General features: G+C 41.3%; 1 protein-coding gene across 1 annotated transcript in view; it reads left to right on the forward strand.

Annotated features, from left to right (window-relative positions):
* The window catches only part of Sycp2l (synaptonemal complex protein 2 like), a 71994-nt gene that overhangs the window by 16402 nt on the left and 35540 nt on the right, over nt 1–20052 (forward strand). The window contains exons 10-21 of the mRNA XM_063259712.1: nt 1709–1761; nt 2402–2447; nt 4304–4396; nt 4497–4557; nt 7188–7333; nt 8395–8485; nt 8992–9089; nt 9791–9848; nt 9947–10031; nt 16037–16179; nt 16863–16912; nt 19132–19261. Coding sequence (XP_063115782.1) covers nt 1709–1761; nt 2402–2447; nt 4304–4396; nt 4497–4557; nt 7188–7333; nt 8395–8485; nt 8992–9089; nt 9791–9848; nt 9947–10031; nt 16037–16179; nt 16863–16912; nt 19132–19261 — 1054 coding nt within the window. The remainder of the gene's footprint in view (nt 1–1708; nt 1762–2401; nt 2448–4303; nt 4397–4496; nt 4558–7187; nt 7334–8394; nt 8486–8991; nt 9090–9790; nt 9849–9946; nt 10032–16036; nt 16180–16862; nt 16913–19131; nt 19262–20052) is intronic.

The raw sequence follows: 20052 nt of genomic DNA on the forward strand, positions 1-20052 counted from the left end.
TTTCTTAGAGATAACTGAGACTGGAGACCAAATTTATGACTTTGATGGATCCTTCCAAAAAATGGGGCGGGGGAAACAATTGTTGATGGATGTTGGAGCAGGGAGAGAGAACTGGAGAAGGGCTTTAGAACCTTGCAGAGAGCAGCTGTGGCAGCAGCAGGCCCTCAGAGCTTCATGGTGTGCTCTGGAGGCTGCAGAGTATCCTCTGCAATTTAGAGGAGTGATTCTTCCATTATCTCCGGTGCCGGTGCGCTTCCTACCATTGTGTCCTGAGGTCGTGAAAAAATAGCCATGGCTTTGTGTCTCTGTATCCATCCTCAAATAGCTAAATTATTTTCTTTTAAAGAGTCCTTGAAATGAGAGTGAGGAAAAGGTAACATTCATCATAATGCTTATGTTGACAAAGACTTTACATAAAAACTGTGCCAGTGCTGTTAAATTTTGAACCCTTATGTGTCTCCCAGCCAGAGATAATGCCACATGTGTAGCATTTAGCGACGTCCGCTTCATGGAAAGAGCGTGAGCCTCAGGGCCCTCTCAGATGTGGGGTTGAGTCCCACCTCCCTGACTTCCACGCATTTGGGCAGAGCAGTTGATTTTTGAGGCCTGAGTGTCCCCCTCTCTAAAAAATGGGAATCAAATTATGACAGTTCAGTGAGAGAAACTGAAAGAGCCTGGCATGTTTGAGCACTCAGATATTACTTTCCACTGTCCTCTGAGTCATTCTCCCCACATCTACAAGGAATTTTGGTGAAAAATTTTGTCTCCAAAATCATTTCCCCCCAGAGCTGTCAACTTGTTGACTGAATGGATTTTAGATAGAAAGCGTACACTGCTGCTGTCTGCTGAGTGCAGAATTTGGGCACAAAGTGCGAGGAGCATTTGGCTGCAGCAGCCAAGCCTTGCAAACAAGCAAAAAGGAACAAATGTGTGTACCTGTGTCTCTGCTTCGAGAATGCTGTTGGCAACCAGTTCACCATCCTGAAGGCTGTTGGTTAGGAGAACTCTAACGGAGGATTTTGTTCTTAGTGCATGTGCCAAGGGAGGGAACCCAGGAAGGAGTGGCATGGAGAACTCCTGAGAAGGAAACGTGGCAGTGGGAGCGCCACCAAGGTCAAGCCACAGTTGGTGCATGTTACGGATCTGTAGCTGGCTTGTGCCGCGCAGGCGTGATGGAGGCCTGTTGGGTTGGTTCAGTAGTGTAGTCTAGGTCATCAAGTGTGTGTTTCTGGCTTATTTTTCTAACGCATTGAAACACTCATACATGGAACTTTCTTTGTGGTCTTTTTGAGACAGGGTCTCACTATGCAGCTCAAGCTGATCTTGAACTCACTTTGTAGCCCAGGCTGGCCTGGAACTCACAACCATCCACCTGCCTCAGCTTCCCAAGTGCTGTGATTACAGTTGTGCGCCATCGTGCCTGGCTGCATATAACTTTTGTGCACATGAGTATTCTTCAGATGAAAATCAAATGCTGGGGGTGGAGATAGTTTCTTCCAGAAACATGTGCCCAGAGCCTTTTCTTTGTAGCACAAGATGCTGTTAAAATTAAATGATGAGTCTTTATGAAGTGCCATAATGTTACTGGATCCTGGGCACACAGAAGTCAACATTGGCCTCTATGTGCTTTTTAAAGTAGTATTACATAGGACACCTTGATTCCTTTTTTTTTTTAAATAAAAATTTTGCCTTTTTTTTTTTTTTAAAGGACAGTCGAAGGTTTCTCAATCACCTAAATGACAGACTTGGTGACCAAAGAAGGTAGGATGTCTCTCTGGCCATTATTTTATGGACTAGGGATATTATAGAAATGTTGAGTATTTTAAAAGAATGTTTAGTATCTGCTTCATTTTAGGAAAGAATGTAGGATCTGTCTTTTACTGAGCATGACTAAGTGGTTCCCTGACTGGAAAGTTGGCAAGATCAGACCCTCTCTGCCTGGTTGCTCATTGGCGTGTGTTCACAAATGATCTCTAGCTGTCATTAGCATATTTATTTGAGATTTGGGCTATTGATCATACAGCATCCTTTGGAGAATCTGTAGACTTTATGAAGAGCAATTTCATACAGACAAGGTCACTGAGGCTATGCACACTATGGATTTATGGAGAATTAAATTCTTGCTGAGCCAGTGTTTGCTGAGTTTACTCCTTTCCTTAGGAACCTTGTAATTTGGTTGAGATATAACATCAGTAAGCCTGGCTTATAGTGGCCAGTTGGAGTTTTGAAATTGGCTCAGTGACCATTTCCATTTCAAGCTTGAAATCCCCTACTGTACTCCATATGAGACCTGATGGTGCACCCTGGTTATCGGTGTTCGTTTTAAAACATCTGTAGATTTACATTTGGGTTCAATTCTTATTATGTTTTTTTTAACTTGTGATTGTGATGTGTTTTGCAGGGTCTATTCATTTCCATGTGTGGCTGCTTTTGCTGCTGGGCATGAGGTATGTTGGTCTCTCTTGGGGGTCTGGGGGTGGTATGTGCTTAAACTGTGGTTTATATAGTTTATATAGGTGAGGCTTCTGTTTTTGTACACAAAAGGGACTTTAAGAAAGGATGCTGGCTTCTCCTGATCTCATCTCTCAAATCAATCATACCATTACTAGGATGCATTACCAGTGTAAAGATTCAACTTCACTCTTGGAAGAGGAATTTGAGGGTCTGTACTGTATACGTGAGGTCAGTTATAGAACTCCTGCCTCATTTTACCTTATTCATGGGTCACGCTACTCATCCTTTGAGGGAAAAGGGTGATTTCATGCTGCTTTGGATATTTCTCTCTTCCCAACACTTGAGGTCATTGTCCTTTCTCCCCACTTTGGATAGTGTAATGCGTGTGTGTCGGTACAGGCTGCCCCCACAGATGAAGCACCTTTAGCATAGGGTGCCTTAGGGTGCAAGTAGATACTCTCTTTATCTTACCCTGTGCCTTGTAATCCAGGTCAAACAACTTATTTTCACTCTCTTCTTTGGTTTCTAGATGAGGAAGTCCCTTCATGCCAAAAATTTGCAACCTAGAGCATCTTGGTTTCAGGGTAAAGTCCAAGGAGGTGTCAGACTTTGGCTGAGCTTTCCCGAACCTGACTTCACGGCATCCACTGTTGACCCATTTCTTCATTTGCAGTTCGGAGTCCCCTTGTTAGCTTTTACAACACCAGATCTTTCTCTCCAGAGCTGGTTTTGGTAGACGAATCCTTCTGTCTCAATTCCACCTTACTTTCCTCTGTTTTTCTGCTTGGTTCTTCTTTCTAGGACTTCCCAATTCTCAGCAGGTTTCATCAGGGTCCTTGTGTCCACCCCTCACACTTTATGGTTAAGATCCTTCATTCAACTCTGTAGGTATTAAAAAGTAAGCATGAATGGTGAAAAAGCTGTCCAGGCAAGGCTGTTTATTGGAAAAGCAGATTGTAGAGTAGTAAATCTAATGCTTTCTCCATTGTTGTAGGACAAAAATTTTATTGAGTGTTGTTAGTCCAAAAATCTGAAACACATTCAAATTATGTCTAAAAGTATCTAGGAAACAAATGAATTTTGTATCTAGACTTAAGTCTTATCTCCAAGATAGCTCAGGAATATATGTGTGTGTGTGTGTGTGTGTGTGTGTGTGTGTGTGTGTGTATGTATTCCAAGATCAAAAAAAATCCAAAACCCAATACAGATACACTTCTGGTACCAACCATTTTCGATAAAGGATCCTCAACTATGCTTCTGATATTCATCTAGAAAACTTCAAGGGGTGGAGGAAAGGACACTGTTAATGGTGATGTGGGAAGAAACATATTTATAACATAGGTGAGGCAGAGGAGGAGATGTTTACATTTCTATAAACATCACACTGTTTGACTTTTTCTTTTATAAAATGTGTCTTTATAACAATAAAAATAAAAGTAATTATAACTCTGGAAGTCTTGGCTCTATTGTAATGGGTGGTAACTTGGATGACAAATTGTCTTTTACATTTAATCCCAAAATATCCTTTTCTAGAACTTTCATCCTTAAGCAGTCTGGAGTTCTCAACATAGAGCAAAAACTTTTCTTTTATTCTTACCAGAAAACAAATGTCTGACTCATTTAAATATCTATAAAATATGCCTAGCAGGATTTTACTGGAAATATCTTGGCCATGTAAAGTTAAGATTTTCCTCCTGTCTTGCACAGGTAAGTCAGGTCATAGAGATGCCCTATGTTGTTAGAATAATGCTATTTAAGGAAAAACACAAGTTCTGTTCTTTATGAAAATTTTTATCTGTCCTTTGATGTGATTTTTCTGTGTATAATACATACTGACCTTCTCTTCCAGATGAGAAAGCCAGCAAATGAAAACTTAGAGCACTTTTGGATCGATTTCAACCTAGGAAGTCAGAGTGTGACTTTTTACATAGACAATGCTGAGGTACTGACTGAAGTTTAATTCCTGGTTAGACATAAGCACTCGCATAATGTGTATCTGTAAGTATGTATTATGTGCTCACACATTTTGCTTCTCTCCCAAGAGCACTCTGTGGGAACCAGTAAGACTGGCGAAGGAATCCATGCATAACTTCAGCATTACAGGTAAGGTGATCATTTTTGGACTACTGTACCCAGCATGTAGTCCTGAATATTGTTGCTGTTTGTGTTTTCTCTGTGTGATTAGTTAATTGTAGGGGAGATTTCATCTTGCTTTGTTAGAAGCAAGGCTGGGTTGGGACCGTGGTAGGAAGATTAGGAAGATATACTGTGCACAGGACCAAGATTTGGGTCACAGTCTTGGTGGGTCCTTTGCTTTGTGATGTCAGAGTTTAATTACTTCTCCAGTTTCTTCATGGTAAACATGGTTAAAGTCTTCAAAGGATTAAAAGCCAACCTGGTGTGTTGGTGCCTGGCTGTAATCCTAGGATTCTGACAACCAGAGGCATTAGGATCTCAAATTCAAGCCCAGTCTGGGGGACTTGATGAGACCCTGCTTCTAATAAAAAATTAAGAGGGCTGAGGGTGTTCTCAGTAGTGAGGCTCTGGCTTCAATCTCCAGCTCCTCTAAGAAAAAAAGAGGCAAACTTCCATATGATCCAGTAATCCCACTTCTAAGTGTGTATGCAAAAGAACTGACCAGAGGCTCCAAGAGAGATCTCTATAAACTGTGTTCACAGCAACATTATTCAGAAAAGGTGGGAAGAACTCAGATGTCCACTGAGGAATAATTAGGTAGATAAAATGTGAAATGTAGAACTTAACAAAAATGTGTATGCATTTCCAGAAAAGAAAAAAATCATATGAATATTTTAATACTAAATTTATTGAGACATTGTGAGATTAACACGTTTCCTTTGATTTCTGTAATTCCAAGAATTGCTCAAAGTGGTGGCCTTTAGCTTCCAGATATTTATTGGTAGAGAGAACTGCTGCGTAGGTCATTAAGACTGTTCCAGACAGTTTCAGTTTCTTCTCTAAGGGCTGGCAGGGCAGTGGGTTTTCTGTGATAAACGACATCCTCCAGGGTCCCCTATATGAGTGTAACACTATCTGTTGAAAGAACAGGGTACCATTTCTCTTTTCCTGAAGTGTGCATAATTTTAAAAGAATAAAATAGAAAAATAAAATGAAAACAGTGATAAAACAGTAGGAAATCCCCAATAATTATTATATTGCATATTATCCTTTCAATAGTTGCTCAGAGTGTACTGGTTTTAGGCCTGCAAAGTCAATCAGATAATACAAGCCTTGGATTGTTTCTTTCCCTCTGCTGTTATCTCAGCCTGTGTTCCTCCGAATCAGCCAGTTGCTTATGGGTGGGTGGGGTGTGTGTGTGTGTGTGTGTGTGTGTGTGTGTGTGTGTGTGTGATTCTTCCCTTCCAGCCTGAGCACCCGCTGTCTCACGGGAGGAGAGGGGTGTGGCCTCCTTTCTGGTTTTCCCTGGCCACCAGGGCCACCACTGGCGCACGGGGCTGTGAAGCTTCTTTCCTGTTTCTCCCCTGAAGTCCGCATAATATTTTTGGCAGTCAGTTGGTCTGTCTGTCTGTCTCTTTCTCTCTCTCTCATATTTTCATATTGAAAAAGAAAGGAAAGTCTGACATATACTACAGATTGGATGAACCCTGAGAACACTGTGCCCCAAAAGACACACACACTATGATTCCACATGGTGTCCACGGTTGTCCACAGCCAGAGATGGACAGTGGAATGCATGGTGGTTGTCGGGGGCTGTGGGAAGGAGACAGGGGAATTGTTCAGTGGGCACAGTTTTGCTTTTGGAAGCTGAAAAACTTCTGGGGGTCTGTCGTACAATGACATGAACATACTTAACACTACGTTTACTACTTTCATAGATCAGTTAAAATCAAATTTAAAAACGATAAGTAATTAAAAGGTAAATTTTATTTTACATAGGATTTTTTTTTTGGTGCGTGACCACCCTCTCCCAGAGCTACAGTGATGGTCAGTGATTTTGCCTGGGTCCTTGTCCCTTCTTTTGAAGTCCTACCCCTCAGCACCCTTATCCCCTCCCTTCTCCCTTACAGCTGACCTTGTAATTGTTTTGTAACAGGAATCGAACTCGGGACCTTGCACTTGCCAAGCAGGTGCTGTGCCTCTGAGCTATGTCCCTGACCCCCCAACTGACTTTGTATCTTATCTTGAACCTTATAAATTTTAGTCTAAGCTATTTTTTCTTTTAAAATCAATTACCATTTGTCATTTACATCCTGGGAGGTGGCTCTGAAGCATGCTTTGGTCTAAGATAGATGTCTCATGACGGTATCTCTACTTCTTGGAGGAGTCTATTGAGAAAGAGTTGGATATTCCATTTAGCATGTTGAGCTTTAGAAATAAGTGAATTTCCAAGAGAACAATCGATGTTGTGCACAATGTGTATGGGAGGAAAATACCTGTTGTATAAACAAAATGCTGTTAAACATTGAATTGCTAAAGACAAAGATATCTCCAATTCTTCACTGGTGAAGGAAGCAGCTACTTACTGTGGAAAGTTCAACCATCTAATCCTATATTGTGTGTATAATATATATATATATATATATATATATATATATATACATATGTCCATATAATATAGTAATTTCAGAGTATTTTGATTTATTGCAATTTCTTTTCAAGTTGACAGATTTCTAGGAACAGTTATTTAAAAGTACAAAAATTTAAGTTAAACGTCTCAGTATGTTGATATGCACTATATACTGTATTTCTCTTAGAAAATGAGAAGGTGAAGATACTCATCATTTACCTGAAGGCACCTGTGGTCATCAGTAAGAAAGAAGTGATGGACGTAGCGATCCATTTCAACTTGCAAGACCACGTATCCCAAGCTGCTGCTCGAGCTTTAGGGGAGGAAAAGCAGGTGGCAGCTTGGTTCTTATTGATTATTTGAAGACATTGAGGTGTGTTTCATGCCTCTTAAATTTCCTTGTGGCTTTTGGTGTGAGCATTTGGTCAAGGAAAAGACCTGTTCTTTATAATCCCCAGTCAACAGAGTCGAGAGTTCTGGGCTCCAATCCTAGCTGTCTTTTTCTGGGGACACAAGATCTCACTGAGCTCCCAGAAGCTTTGTTCCACTTACTGTGAATGGTTGGGAGCTTTTGCTAGGATATCATCGCCTCCTTGCCACATTCTTCCCAGGGTCCTGAGGGTGTTCGCTGGGTTTGTTGGTGATTCGTACCTCCTCAGCTCCTCCGGGCCCTGGGGGAATTATGAGGAATTAGGATTTCCCTGGGTTTCCCTGAATTCTCTCTATTGGTTTTAGCTTGTAGACGTGGTCTACCCATTACAGATTGCTAGTGTTCCCATCTAATTTTAATACTTCCTGTTTATGTATAAGAATAAGAGCCTTCCTCTTCTCATAGTAAGTAAGGCAAAGATGCATGAAACAAAATACCATGGAATGGCTGATTAGGAATTGGATAAAAAGGTCAAAGACCCATGGTGGGGGGAGTCTCGAGCTAGCATCTGTTTTAGCTGGTGTACATGAAGGCCGTTTAGATGAAGTACTCTGAAAATAGTTCCCAAAGACTCCCTCTATGAAAAGACCATGTCATGGGTGAGAAAGAGAAATTAAAGGAGAATCAAAGAAGCCATTCCTGCAACAACCCATTAATCCATGTATAGACGAATCCTCTAGGGCAGAGCTCTCGTGATCACATCCTGCCCCCAACAGGTCCCACCTGTCACACTTCGCATTGGGGATCACATTTCTAACACATGGGTTTGAAGGCACGCTCAAACCATAGCAGTTGTGAAGATGCCAAGAGAGAGGGCTTGGGGGCAGGGTACTGGTCAGCCAGGGTTGGTGCTGCGGGGAGGGTAGGTACGGAAGCCAGAAACAGTAACATAATCCTTCAGAGGAGGGCAGTCGGATGGCTGGCTACTCCTCTTAAAGCCACATGGCTTTTGGCTTGTGTTCAGGTGTTGCCTGGTCAGATGAAAATCTCCTTGGAGTCCTTTAGCAAATTTGAGAAAGACAGTGAGATTCCTAGTAACCTCGAAAGACAAACAGGTATGTTGGGAGTTAACAAAACCCTTGATTCTGCATTTTATGCAAAAGCGCTGTTAAAACCTTGCTGGTTTCAGGGGTCCCTGGAAACCTGTGGTTCTGAGAGGAATAAGTTGGCCTGGGGTGCCGCTCAGTGATGGGGTCCTTGCCTGGCTTTCGAGAGGCTCTGGGCTCAGTCCCAACTCCAGGAAAACAGCAAGTGTATGAAGGAATAGCTGTTGATAGCTTTGAGTCGTTTTCCCCACCTGATAAAAGTCTCACTTTGGGGTCATTTGGAAATGACAAAGGATGACCAGTGCTGACGGTGGCAGGAGGTCCTGTCTGCTTACAGAGCCTATCTCTGTCCAGTGCCCCTGGGTGTCTTATTTGAGATTTGAGGCAGGACTGCCAGCTTTTACCAAAGGAGGGCAAGGTACCTGAGACACATGGCCAGTGCTGGGTAACAGAGCACATGTCAGTGTGGTGTGTGGCTAGTGTTATCATAAATACTCCTTTCTTTGTGCCTATAGAACAGGCAGAAGAATCCACTGAACTGGCGGAGTCTGTCAGTGCTGAAGTGGACCGCTGTGTGATCACTGTCCTCTCGGGCCCTCAGCCCGGACCTCCTGTGAGTACAGCGAGCTGGGCAGGAGGTTGGAACTGTCGAGCGGGCACCTCCCATCATGACTTGCAGCCTCTGCTCCTGGCCTAGAGTCTGTCGATATTTTTAACCATCTCCCCTTTAGAAGACTTTGCTCTGCTGAGTGTACGTGGTCTCCCCTTTATTGGCCTCCCGTGGAGTGCCTGATTTGCTTGGCTTCTGCCTTTTCATTCCCTCATTCGGGGTCTGGAGACTGACACCAGCAAGGAGCCCGAGGTCTGGCATCAGACATGCGTGCGTTTATTCCCTGTGGGAACTTAGATGCATTAATATCCTTCCTCTGAGGGTTCACGTCGTAACGTGGAGGTAACAGCCAGGTAACAGTAGGGTCTTCAGGGGGTTTTGAAAAGGGGACCGAGAACTAGGAAGAGCGAGAATTCTGGTGAGATGTTCACAGTAGGATGACTACAGAGAACTCTGTACATCTCAGCTAGAAGATTTTTGAATGTTTTCACCCTAAAGAAATGATAAGTGTGGGAAGAGGTATGTTTCACCAGACTTAAATATTTCATCATGTATACATGGGACAACATCAATATGCACAATTTTTATGTGTCAGTTAAAAATTTTTAAAATTGTGTAAAAACTAATTGACACATATACGTGTGTATATGTATATAGATACAGCTGTGTTTCTATGTAGATACTACAATGTTTTTTTCTTGCAGCAAAGAAATACAGCTGAGCGTTCATCTGAAAAATTGAAAGATGATGATACACAACAAGGTCTGATGTTTTTTTCTGTTGTAAATAAGACCCGAATAGCATGTTAACATATTTACTCAAGATGCTAACTGCTTTCTGTTTTTAAATTTGGCCATTAGAAGTTACTTCAAAACATGAATATTCTTCAGATGTACAAGAACAGCCAGTTGAAATTCAGACTCCTAAATTAGATGACAAATCTAGGTAAATGCTTTTTAAAAAGTTTTATTTAGTCTTTAATCAACACATCAAAATTGTCTGTATTTATGGAGTGTAGTGTGATGTACCCATTGTGACGTGATCTCTTCGTGGAATTTAGCATATCTTCAGTTCTGTGGGGCAAGAGCAGTCAGAATCCTCTCTCCTGGTTTTGAAGTATAGACAGTGTTGGCAGCTGTACGCTCCCTTCCTCATGTTTAGCCGTGAATGGGTACCACCCAGCAAACTCTCCATCCGTCACTCCGCTCCCCACTGGACTCTGGTCGCTGTGATTCTATTTTCCCGCTCTGGGTCACACTTTTGAAGTTTCCACATATAAGCCGGATTGCACAGTATCTCTTTCTAGACCTGCTTTATTTCACTTAGCAGAATGTCTTCCAGTTAGTGTTACTGAAGGTGACAGGATTTCATTTTTCTTGTGGCCAGTTAGTATCCTACTGTGTATCTGTTACAGCATTGTCTTTGTTCATGTCTTGATGGGCACTTAGGCTGTTTCCATGCCTTGGCTATTATGAAACTAATAACCACACAGGTCACACAGATCGTTGCTAATGTGAGCACTACAAATCTGTGCTCTAGATTTTCCCTTTCCTGCCCCTGGCCTTGCTTCCACCAAAGGAGAGCACTGCATGGAGTTCCTGCAGAGGGATGTGGGTGTATTCTCCTGACCTATGGGCTCTACATTTAGACTTTAGTAATGTATTTTCCTGCAGCAAAACACTGAATTTGAGATTGAAGGACACAAGATAAATACACAAAATCAATTTTCTATGCACTAATCAGAAATTGAAGCCAGGCTTGGTGGCATATGCCTGTAAACCCAGCACAGGGGAGGCTGAGGCAAGAGGATCATGGCAGGTTTGAGGCCAGTCTAGGTCACATAGTGGGCTCAAGGCCAGCCTGAGCTGTGTAGTGAGACTCCGTCTCAAAAAGACAAAAAAAAAAAAAAAAAAAAAAAAAAAAAAAGTGAAATAAAAACCAATGTCACAGTAGAGTTAAAATATGATTCACTTAGACATTTGACATTTCTAAGCATTCTCAAATCATAGACACTGAAAACTATGGGACATTACCGAGAGAAATTAAGAAAGATATAAAAAAAAGCAGAAGGGCTTACATACTACCTGCTTTCAAGATTTACTTGAAATCATTAATCAAGAGTGTGATGTTGGGACTGGGGATTTAGCTCAGCAGCATAAGCACCTGCCTTGCAAGCAGGCGGTCGTGAGTTTGATCCCCAGTACTGATAAAAATGAAAAAGACAATAAAGTGATGTTGGCAGAAAGATAAACATACTAAGATCCAGAAAAAGCCCTGTATATGTTAGACAAGAGTACAAAGATAATTCAGTGGAGAAGCAACTGGTTTTCAATAAACATCACTAGAACAATGGATTATCTTGATAGAAGAAAAAAATGACTGTATACTTTTCACCACATAGAAAACTGAAATGAATCATAGATGTATAAGTAAAATCTATTTGAAAAATACATAAAAAACCTTTGCATTAGGCAAATATTTCTTCAATACAAGACACTAGAGGCCACAAAAGATCAAATTAATAGATTGGATTTTATTTAATTCATCAAAGTAAAAGAATTTATATTCTTTGTAAATGCTTGTCAGGTGAAAGAACTAGCCCCAGCCTTGTTGAAATATCTGTAAAGAACTTGTATGTGAAATGTAAGGAGAACTCTCAGAATTCAATGGTAAATGTACGACCCAATAAAAATGTGGGCAAAAGGTTGGAGCAGCTACTTCACCAAGAAAAATATGGCTAACCGATGACGTCAGTAGTTACTAGGGAAATATAAATGAAAACTAAGCAAAGGCACCACACACCTGTTACAGTAGCAGCATTCAACTGTACCATGTGCTTGGAAGAAGGTGGAGCCAGTGAAACATACCCTGCTGTAGTTTCTTAAAATATGAAGTACATACCCCCCTCCATGACCTACCTATTCCCAGGCTAGGCAATTCCCTTAGAGAGTGGTCAGCACTGTGTCCCCCCAAAGGAGAACCAATGAACGTCGGCAACAGCTTTGCCTGTGATGGCTCCAAACCAGAAACGGCTCTTACCGTGTACAGATTGAGTATCTCTTGTCTAGAATGCCTGACAGCAGAATGCCTTGGAATTTGGATTTTTTTCAGATCTTGGAACAGCTGGATATTACATGATGAGATATCTCAGGGATGGGGTTAAGGCTAACCCTAAACTCATTTTTTGCTTTATACGTCCCTTGCACACACAGCCTACGGGTAATTTTCTTTTACCAGTGTTTAGTGCTTGCGTTTTAACCATCCCACCACATGAGGTCAGGAGTGGGTGACGTGGGTACTCAAGATATTTTGGATTTGGGAGCATTTGGGGTTTCCAGCTTAGGGATACTCACCTGTATATGGGTATCTTAGTCTGTGTTCCTTTGGATGCGTGCCCTGAAGTGTGACTCCAGATCCTAGGATAGTTCTGTAATTTTTTGAGGCATCTGAATCTTTTCCATAACACTGGCTCCATTTATTCCACTGGCAGGATAACAGGGAGTTCCATATCCTCCCAATACTCATCTTTTAAAAAAATTTAGCAAACCATATGTGTGTGTATATATATGTATGAAGTTAATATTAAAAATATATAAGTAACAATTCAATGGCAGAAAAACAAATGACTCAATTAAAAACTAGGAAAAGGACCCGAGTTGGCTTAGTTTTGAAGAACACATGAAAGGCCAGCAGGTGCACAAAAGCTGTTCAGCCTCACTGATCACCAGTGGAAGCACCCAGCGGGTTCCTGAGTGGGACCAGGCTTGAGGACCCCACCCTGCAGCCTCGCTGCCAGTGGCCTGACACTTGGGGGCCCCACCCTGCTTCCCTCTTCTTTGTATGTCTTACAAAGTAAGTGTCCAACCAAATTTTATTTGTTCTTAAATAAGCAGTCATGATCTGCCTAAGAAGCTAAGGAGATAGATTGCAAGACAGGAAGGCTACAGAATGGGGCGTTCTGCAAGCTTGGTTCCTGGTCAGGCAAAGGGTGTTGGGGGCGGTTAGAGCCATGCACGGAGGCAAGAGGAAGGTGGGGCTGTACTGGATCCCTTCAGGTGACACATTTTATTTTAGGGAGGAGTCTGCTTTAGAGGATGACAGCAAGAAATAGAGATGTCAGACACAAAGAAAAAGACATCGGTAGTAATTTTTATTTTAAGGCGATGCTTCCCAAATTTCAGTTATCTGCATGCCGTCTCTAAAATATGCCATAGCTGTACTGTTTTTCTAAATTGTTCTTATTTTAAGAGAAATAACTTTCAAGTGGGAAATCAGCATTATTTCTAATAGTAAGCAAATCCGCCAAATGAATAAGAGCTGAAAATAACAGTGTTAACCTGCCAAGCTATGCTTTTATATGATGTATTTTCTGTTTTTAAATCCGATTTGTACAGCAGGCTTTATTAACTGTTAACTCTGAAGAGGTTACAGACAGGCTCATCTAGTGGTTGGACAGATGATGGCTCAGCCAAGGAGAAACATTTCATGGTAAATCCTATCTGTGGGCAAATAGGTGACAGGAAATTTGAAAACTGACTGATCCTTTGGTCAGTCCTTTTCCACTGTAGCAAGCTCTCACTCACTTTTTAATTTAATTTTATTTTATAGAGAAATAGAAAAATCAACAAGCAAACAAAAGCAAAACAATAGCAACAAAAACAATAGCGATACGGGATTTCAAACCAAGATGATAGAATTTAACAATGGTTGTTCTGTTGCATAATGTTGTATTACCCAGGACCCCTAGACGGAGATGTTGAGATGTTGGGTCCTCTCCTGGTTGGTGTTCCCTGAGTGGTAAGGAGGCTTGTTGCCATGGTAACCGGTACTTAGCCACACAAAGGGATCCATCAGAAAGGCAGACCTGGGTCCCCCCTTCTTAAAACTCCTTGTTGATTAAGTCAGGTTTTGAACCTAAGCCTGTTTTTGCTTTGTTGTAAGAAAAATACCAGCACCTGAGACCCCGACTAGATCAGATGTATTAAGTAACTGTAAAGGATGTTTTGTCGGTGTAATGGTGTGGTTTTGTGTCTGTGAACTGAATGACACTTGTCCACTGTGTCATTGCTGATGGCCTTTGGAAAGCATAGTGCCCTATGTGTGTAGTCAGTGCACTTAAAAAAATCTCTGATAATTCTATGATGGGTTTGTCTAAAAGTGAGGTAGTGAGCTTCACAGAGATGGAATAAGCCCTGTTCTAGCTTTCTTCTAGCAATAGTTCTGCTGCTGTGCTGCTTGGGGCTCAAACTGGTCTTCAGAAAATGTTGAAATTTTGGACCGTTCTGAGATTCTGACTTTATTCCCACGCCTTGGAATTGTTAAGATAAAGCCCCTTTCTGGTGATTCCATTGTGTAGCCATTTATAAGGACCATTGCTCTGGGTACTCTATTTTTATGAATAAACTTGAATACCTTTTGATATAAAGCCAAAGAAACCAGGAAGACCTTGCTATGTAGTGTTTAAATTGGATGCCTTAAATGAGGTGATGTTTGCTTTTTGTAGGGCACTGTGTCCTATAAAGAAGAACTCTGGAACAATTGTGGGGGCTCCTCAACCATCTCAGGGTTTTTTCTTACCTTAGGAGTATGATGCAAATCAATATGGCTCACAGAGTTAGTCACCTCTAATCAGTATGAATGGATGAATGTTAATGAGACTCTGGTACGACTGAATAGCAGTTAGCCTCACAAAACCAGGAAGTTCTGTCTTTCCAAGTGCATGGGTCAAGATGTTAAGTGAACTAAGCCGGGCACAGACACGTCCTGCATGGTCTCCCTATTGGGAATTTTAAAAAGCTGAACTCAAAGAAACTTTGAAGGAGTGTCCTTAATATAAGTAAATACTTGAGGGTAGGTTTTAGGTTTTTTTCACAAGTAGGTGAGGTATATGTCTGTTAGATTGATTTAACTGTTCCAGAATATGTGTGTGTGTGTGTGTATAAACACATCGTGCATCCCATATGCCATAAATATGTAAAACTTTGTCATTTAGAAATGGTTACAAAATGCTAAACAGCAGCTAAGCATTCTAAAAGAGGACTTAATAGCGTCCCCTAAAAGATGACAAATCCCTGCCCACCTTCGCTGGTTCTGCAGTGATATCAGCAAGAGGAGCTTGGCCCGGGGTTACCCCAGTGACCGCAGGGGCCAACTTGGCATTTTGCCATAAGGTGTTTTCCACTTGAGAGGGCTCTGTAGTGCTTTTATTACTTATAATATTTGGGTGCATCAGAATCCACTCCCCCCCCCCACCCCGGGCTCTAGTGACACTTGTTACAGCTGCATGGCGGGGCCCCTGGAAGGGCCGGCATGTGGGGACCCAGTCCCTGGAAACCCCACAGGAGAACGCAGGGCGCACTTTTCTGTTAAAGGGAAAAACCCCCCTCTGTTGTGCTGTAATGTTTTTTTCATCACATCCTTATTAAAACTGAAAAAGGTTAAAATGTAAAAAGTCAAAATATAGTTGAGTTCCTCACCAGACTAGATTACTCATAATAAACTTCTCACCTCTTAAAGGCTAGGCTTGACTTCAAAATGCTTTATGCTTGAGACAGAAATCACTCTGTTGGCTTTTAGTTCCTCTGAATGTCTCTTTGTAGAAAAAAATTATTTTTTATACTTTGCCACTTGAGTGTGTGCTTTGCACGTGCACCGTTGGCACGATGGTCGGGTACTTCAGCAGTGTAGTCATTGTTCAGCTGCAAACAGGACCACGAAAAGTTTTGTCACCCTTGACAACAGGTTGGCTGGGAATTGATTGAAGGAGTATCTTTGTCCTCTTTCTTTCTTCTGTGCGGTTTTGTGATGGGAGAGAGCCCAGTCTCCCAGCAGTTTCTTCTCCTGGGTCTAACAGTCCTGTGTTTAATACAGGGCATGTGTAGTGGTGTGTATAATGCATATGCATTAGCAGGAGCCCTTTAAAAGTTCCTATCAACTCTGTAGAAATTTAGTTACAGGAGGCATCTCTTTTCCGAGAGGGAGCGTGATTCAAGTTCCAGTGCCAGTGAACTATCCTGGTTTGCTAACCAAAAAAAGAAATCCCTCAGACCGTATGCCAGCAGAAGAAAGCCAAGAGTGAGAAGCAGTACGAGAAGTGAGTGTGGCGCTTGTTATCTTGTGGGTCACTTCTCACGGCACAGCTTCATGTTTCAGCATGGGAGAGGGTGCCCAAGAAATACATTATCTCGTGCCCTCCTTTCCTGTTATAATTACATTGGAAAGGTAAGATGCATGCACCTGAAACAGCATTATGGGATTAGCTGATAATTGTTAAATGTGAGTTATAGTAAATGGGGGAGGAGTTCAGATAAGGAGAATCTGGCACGAGGTGGAGTCATCTTCAAGGAAGAGGTGGATGGGATTGGAGTTAGTCCTGAGGAAAAGAATAGGATTTGAAGAGCTCAGAAGGGGAAACACTCTTAGGTTAACTACTAATATAATACAGGGTTGTGGAGGTGAACTTCAAGGACAAGATTTGGAACTGAATTCATGCTGATGATGGGGGCAGCATTGATAATCGGAAAGGGATCCTAAAGGTGGACATTTGTTTGAACAAGACCCAGAGTGGGCATCATTTTTAGTGTTGGTGTATGCAACTAGGAGAGGGAAGAATGGGATTTTATGCAGCTATTAGTGTATATTAACTGCATAGATAAATGGAGTTCAGTGTAACATGTCTGAAACATTCACATATCCTGCTTTGATCATGTCCAGAAGTGAATTTCTGTGTGTCCCATAATTAAGTATGTGCATTATGTATTTCCTTTCATTTTCCAGTCTTGCCGCTGTTCCCTCCTATTAGGGGCAGTGAACATGAGAAAGGCCAAGTAAGTAAACTGTATTGGGCTGCTGTGGGTCTCTGTGGGTTAAACTGCATTTCTTTCTCAAAAAACATCTCCTGCATAATCGCGTGTTCCTGTGCTCATCACTGCCGGGAGAAACTACAGGACTGCCAAACATTTAACACAAATCTTAGGTAAAGATTTGGGATCTTTGATCAGTGTTCACAAATTCTGTGGAGGGATATTTGCTGTGAATGATAATAAAATGTTAGTTATTCTGATTTCAGATAGAGATATGCTATTTTGAATTTATATTTTAAGGTAAACTTACTGGTTTGATTCTTTAGTTTTCAATTTGTTGACGTGTTGCTTTCAAATCTTGTGATGTTCTTAGCATTTAAATCTTCGTTTTGAAAGTGGTTAAAATGTCTTCTGACCTCTATAAACATTAGATAAAATTTTGTAATTTCTCCCCACTTCACCTTGTTTTGTACTGAGGATTTCTGAATATGCTCTGGGTGTAGTGGCATACACCTGTGATCCCAGCACCGAGGAAGCTGAGGCAGGAGGATTGTTAAGTTTGAGCCCAGCCTGGGCAACTTGGTGACTTAACAAGAGCCTGTTTCAAAATAATTTAAAAAAAAAACCACTAAGGATGTAGCTCAGTGTGAAAGCCCTAGTGTGCCCCCCACACACACACACATAAAACGACATCAATATCCTTTGGACCAATCCAAAGCCAGATTTAGACTCTTGCTAGCTGAATTACTTCTAGAATTTGTTTCCTGTTTCTTGTCAAATGGGATCTGTAGACTGCAGAGTATGTTGCCAACTATCTGTGGGTTTTGCAAGGAGAATCGAGGGTGGATCTAAGGGTATTAGTGACGTTCTGTTTGCCTGGGCAGAAGTACGTTATGGGACAGGGGCTCCAGCTGCAGCCAGTGGCATACTGCCCTCTGTGAGACTCTAGCACTTTCATGTTCTGCAAGGACAGATAGTTTAAACCTAAAAGTCAGAGTCAGTGCAGTTGTTCCTCAGTATCTGTGAGTGATTGGTTCCAGGACTCCCTTTGGATACAGATCTGTGGATCCTCAAGTTCCTCATAAAATGACCCAGCATTTGACTATAACCTGTAATACACATCCTCATGTAAATCTTATAGATTACTTATAAATACTTAATACAGTGTGTTATACCAGTGGTTATACCATGATGTTTGAGAGGTCATGACCAAACACATTCTTTATTTAGTATAGTTACAATGTTTTTCTGAATTTTTTAGCCGCTGTTGGTTGAATTGGTAGACATTGAACCTGTGGATAAGGAGGACTGATGACTATTTAACATGTTCTTGCCAGCTTGAACCACAGGAGGTACACGCAGAACCATCCCATCAGGTGGCTTGTACTGACTCCCAATAGGACTGACCCGTGGCACCCAATGGGACAGTCACGCATGCACCAGTGGTGGTTCAGAGCTGCTGAGCAGTGAGACCTGCAAGCTATAGCCCCGTTGTGAATGTGTTAACCATTTTGTTGATTAGTTCAAGTTGAAAAAATTAGTTATCAGTGAGAAAAAGTCCAAAGAATAGATGGTAGTGAATACAGGTCTGACTTTAAATAGTCACCACAGAAACATCACAGATTTGGATCTATAAATACAGGCTACACAGCAGGCAAGAAGTCTGTGCTGATTTGTAGTGAGGATGTTTCTGACCAAATGACCACACTATTCTGTAAAAATCAGAGAGTAAGTAGTGAGCTTCACCGTCTCTGTGCGTCATATCACCTCTGGCTTTGCAGCTGGAAAGGGGCCATAGATGACATGGAAGTGAGAGCTGTACTGTGTTCCAATAAAACTTTATTGTGAGAACAGATACCGGGCTAAGCTTGCCGACCTGTGATTCAGAGCAGCGGTTCTCAAACTGCACTGGTCATCAGAAGCACTAGGATGCCATGTTAACATGCAGGATCCCTCCCGAGGGTTTCTGATCTCATAGGTCACAGGTGGGATTTGGGAATTTGCATTTCTGTTGGGTTCCTGTGTGTTGCTGATACTCTGGACTTGGCCCACACTTTAAGAAACACTGATCGATCTAGTGTTCTTAATTGAAATGTGAACTAAATATTCTTCCAATTCCGGGATCTGTGATCCACTGTTTATTTCTTGATGCGGTAAATTTGATACTTACATTTCTTGAAAAGATTCAAATATCTTGGAATTTTTTGGCAGCATTGATAATTAATAGAAGGATTATATTTTAGGCTAAACTTCCAACACCAGGATGGCAAGATAGTTCCAGGCTAAAAAATGCCACACCTTCCGAAATGTCTGAAAAAATCTTGCAGGGTAGTTCTGCCTTGTTAAGTCCTGAGAAGTCTGTGCAGAAAACTGGTAAGTGATTTTCTGTTGTTTAACATAAAAAGGAATTAAATTTGGGGATAAATATTTTGAAGGAAACCACTTTTTAAAATATCTACAAGAAAAGTGTGAAGATATAATTTTTCTCTTTATCGTCTCCAGTTAAGCCATATCATAGTAAAATTTGTGGGATAGAGAAAAAATGATATAGAGAAGGAAACTGATAGCAGTGAGTGACTACATCAGAGAAATAGAAAAATTCAAAGAAACAACCAAACAATGTGTCTAACAACTTGGGGACACAAGAGCAAGCCAAACTCCAAAGTGCTAATGATCAGGAGAAACAGGAAGAAAAAAAAAAATGATCAACAAACAGTTGGCTCTATGAAAAGACAAACCTTCAATTTGACTAACCAAGAAAATTGAGACCAAATATATAAAATTAGAGATAAAGGAAGATGGAACTGACACCACAGAAACTATAAAGGATCACTAAAGAGTTAGAAAACCTAGATGAAATAGACAAATTTCTATACATGTATGAGCTTGGATTGTTGGGCATAAAAATATGAATGATATGAGAACAAGTAATGAGATCAACTAATAAAATGTAACAGAGAAGCCTAGGCCTGGGTGCCTCCATTGCTCAGTTTTATCAAACTTTTAAAAAAGAGCAATACTTCTCAAACTGTTCCATAGGATAGAAGAGGAGAAAAGGCTTCCAAACTCATTCTGCGAGGCCAGCATTATCATATTATCAAAGAGCACAATAAGAGAGATATAAAGCAGTATCCCTATGAAAATAGATGAAAAATTATCACTGA

The sequence above is a fragment of the Cavia porcellus genome, unplaced genomic scaffold (assembly GCF_034190915.1).
Source record: "Cavia porcellus strain 051 isolate PalLab524CR breed Dunkin Hartley unplaced genomic scaffold, mCavPor4.1 scaffold_13, whole genome shotgun sequence".
In the NCBI taxonomy this organism is placed as follows: domain Eukaryota; kingdom Metazoa; phylum Chordata; class Mammalia; order Rodentia; family Caviidae; genus Cavia; species Cavia porcellus.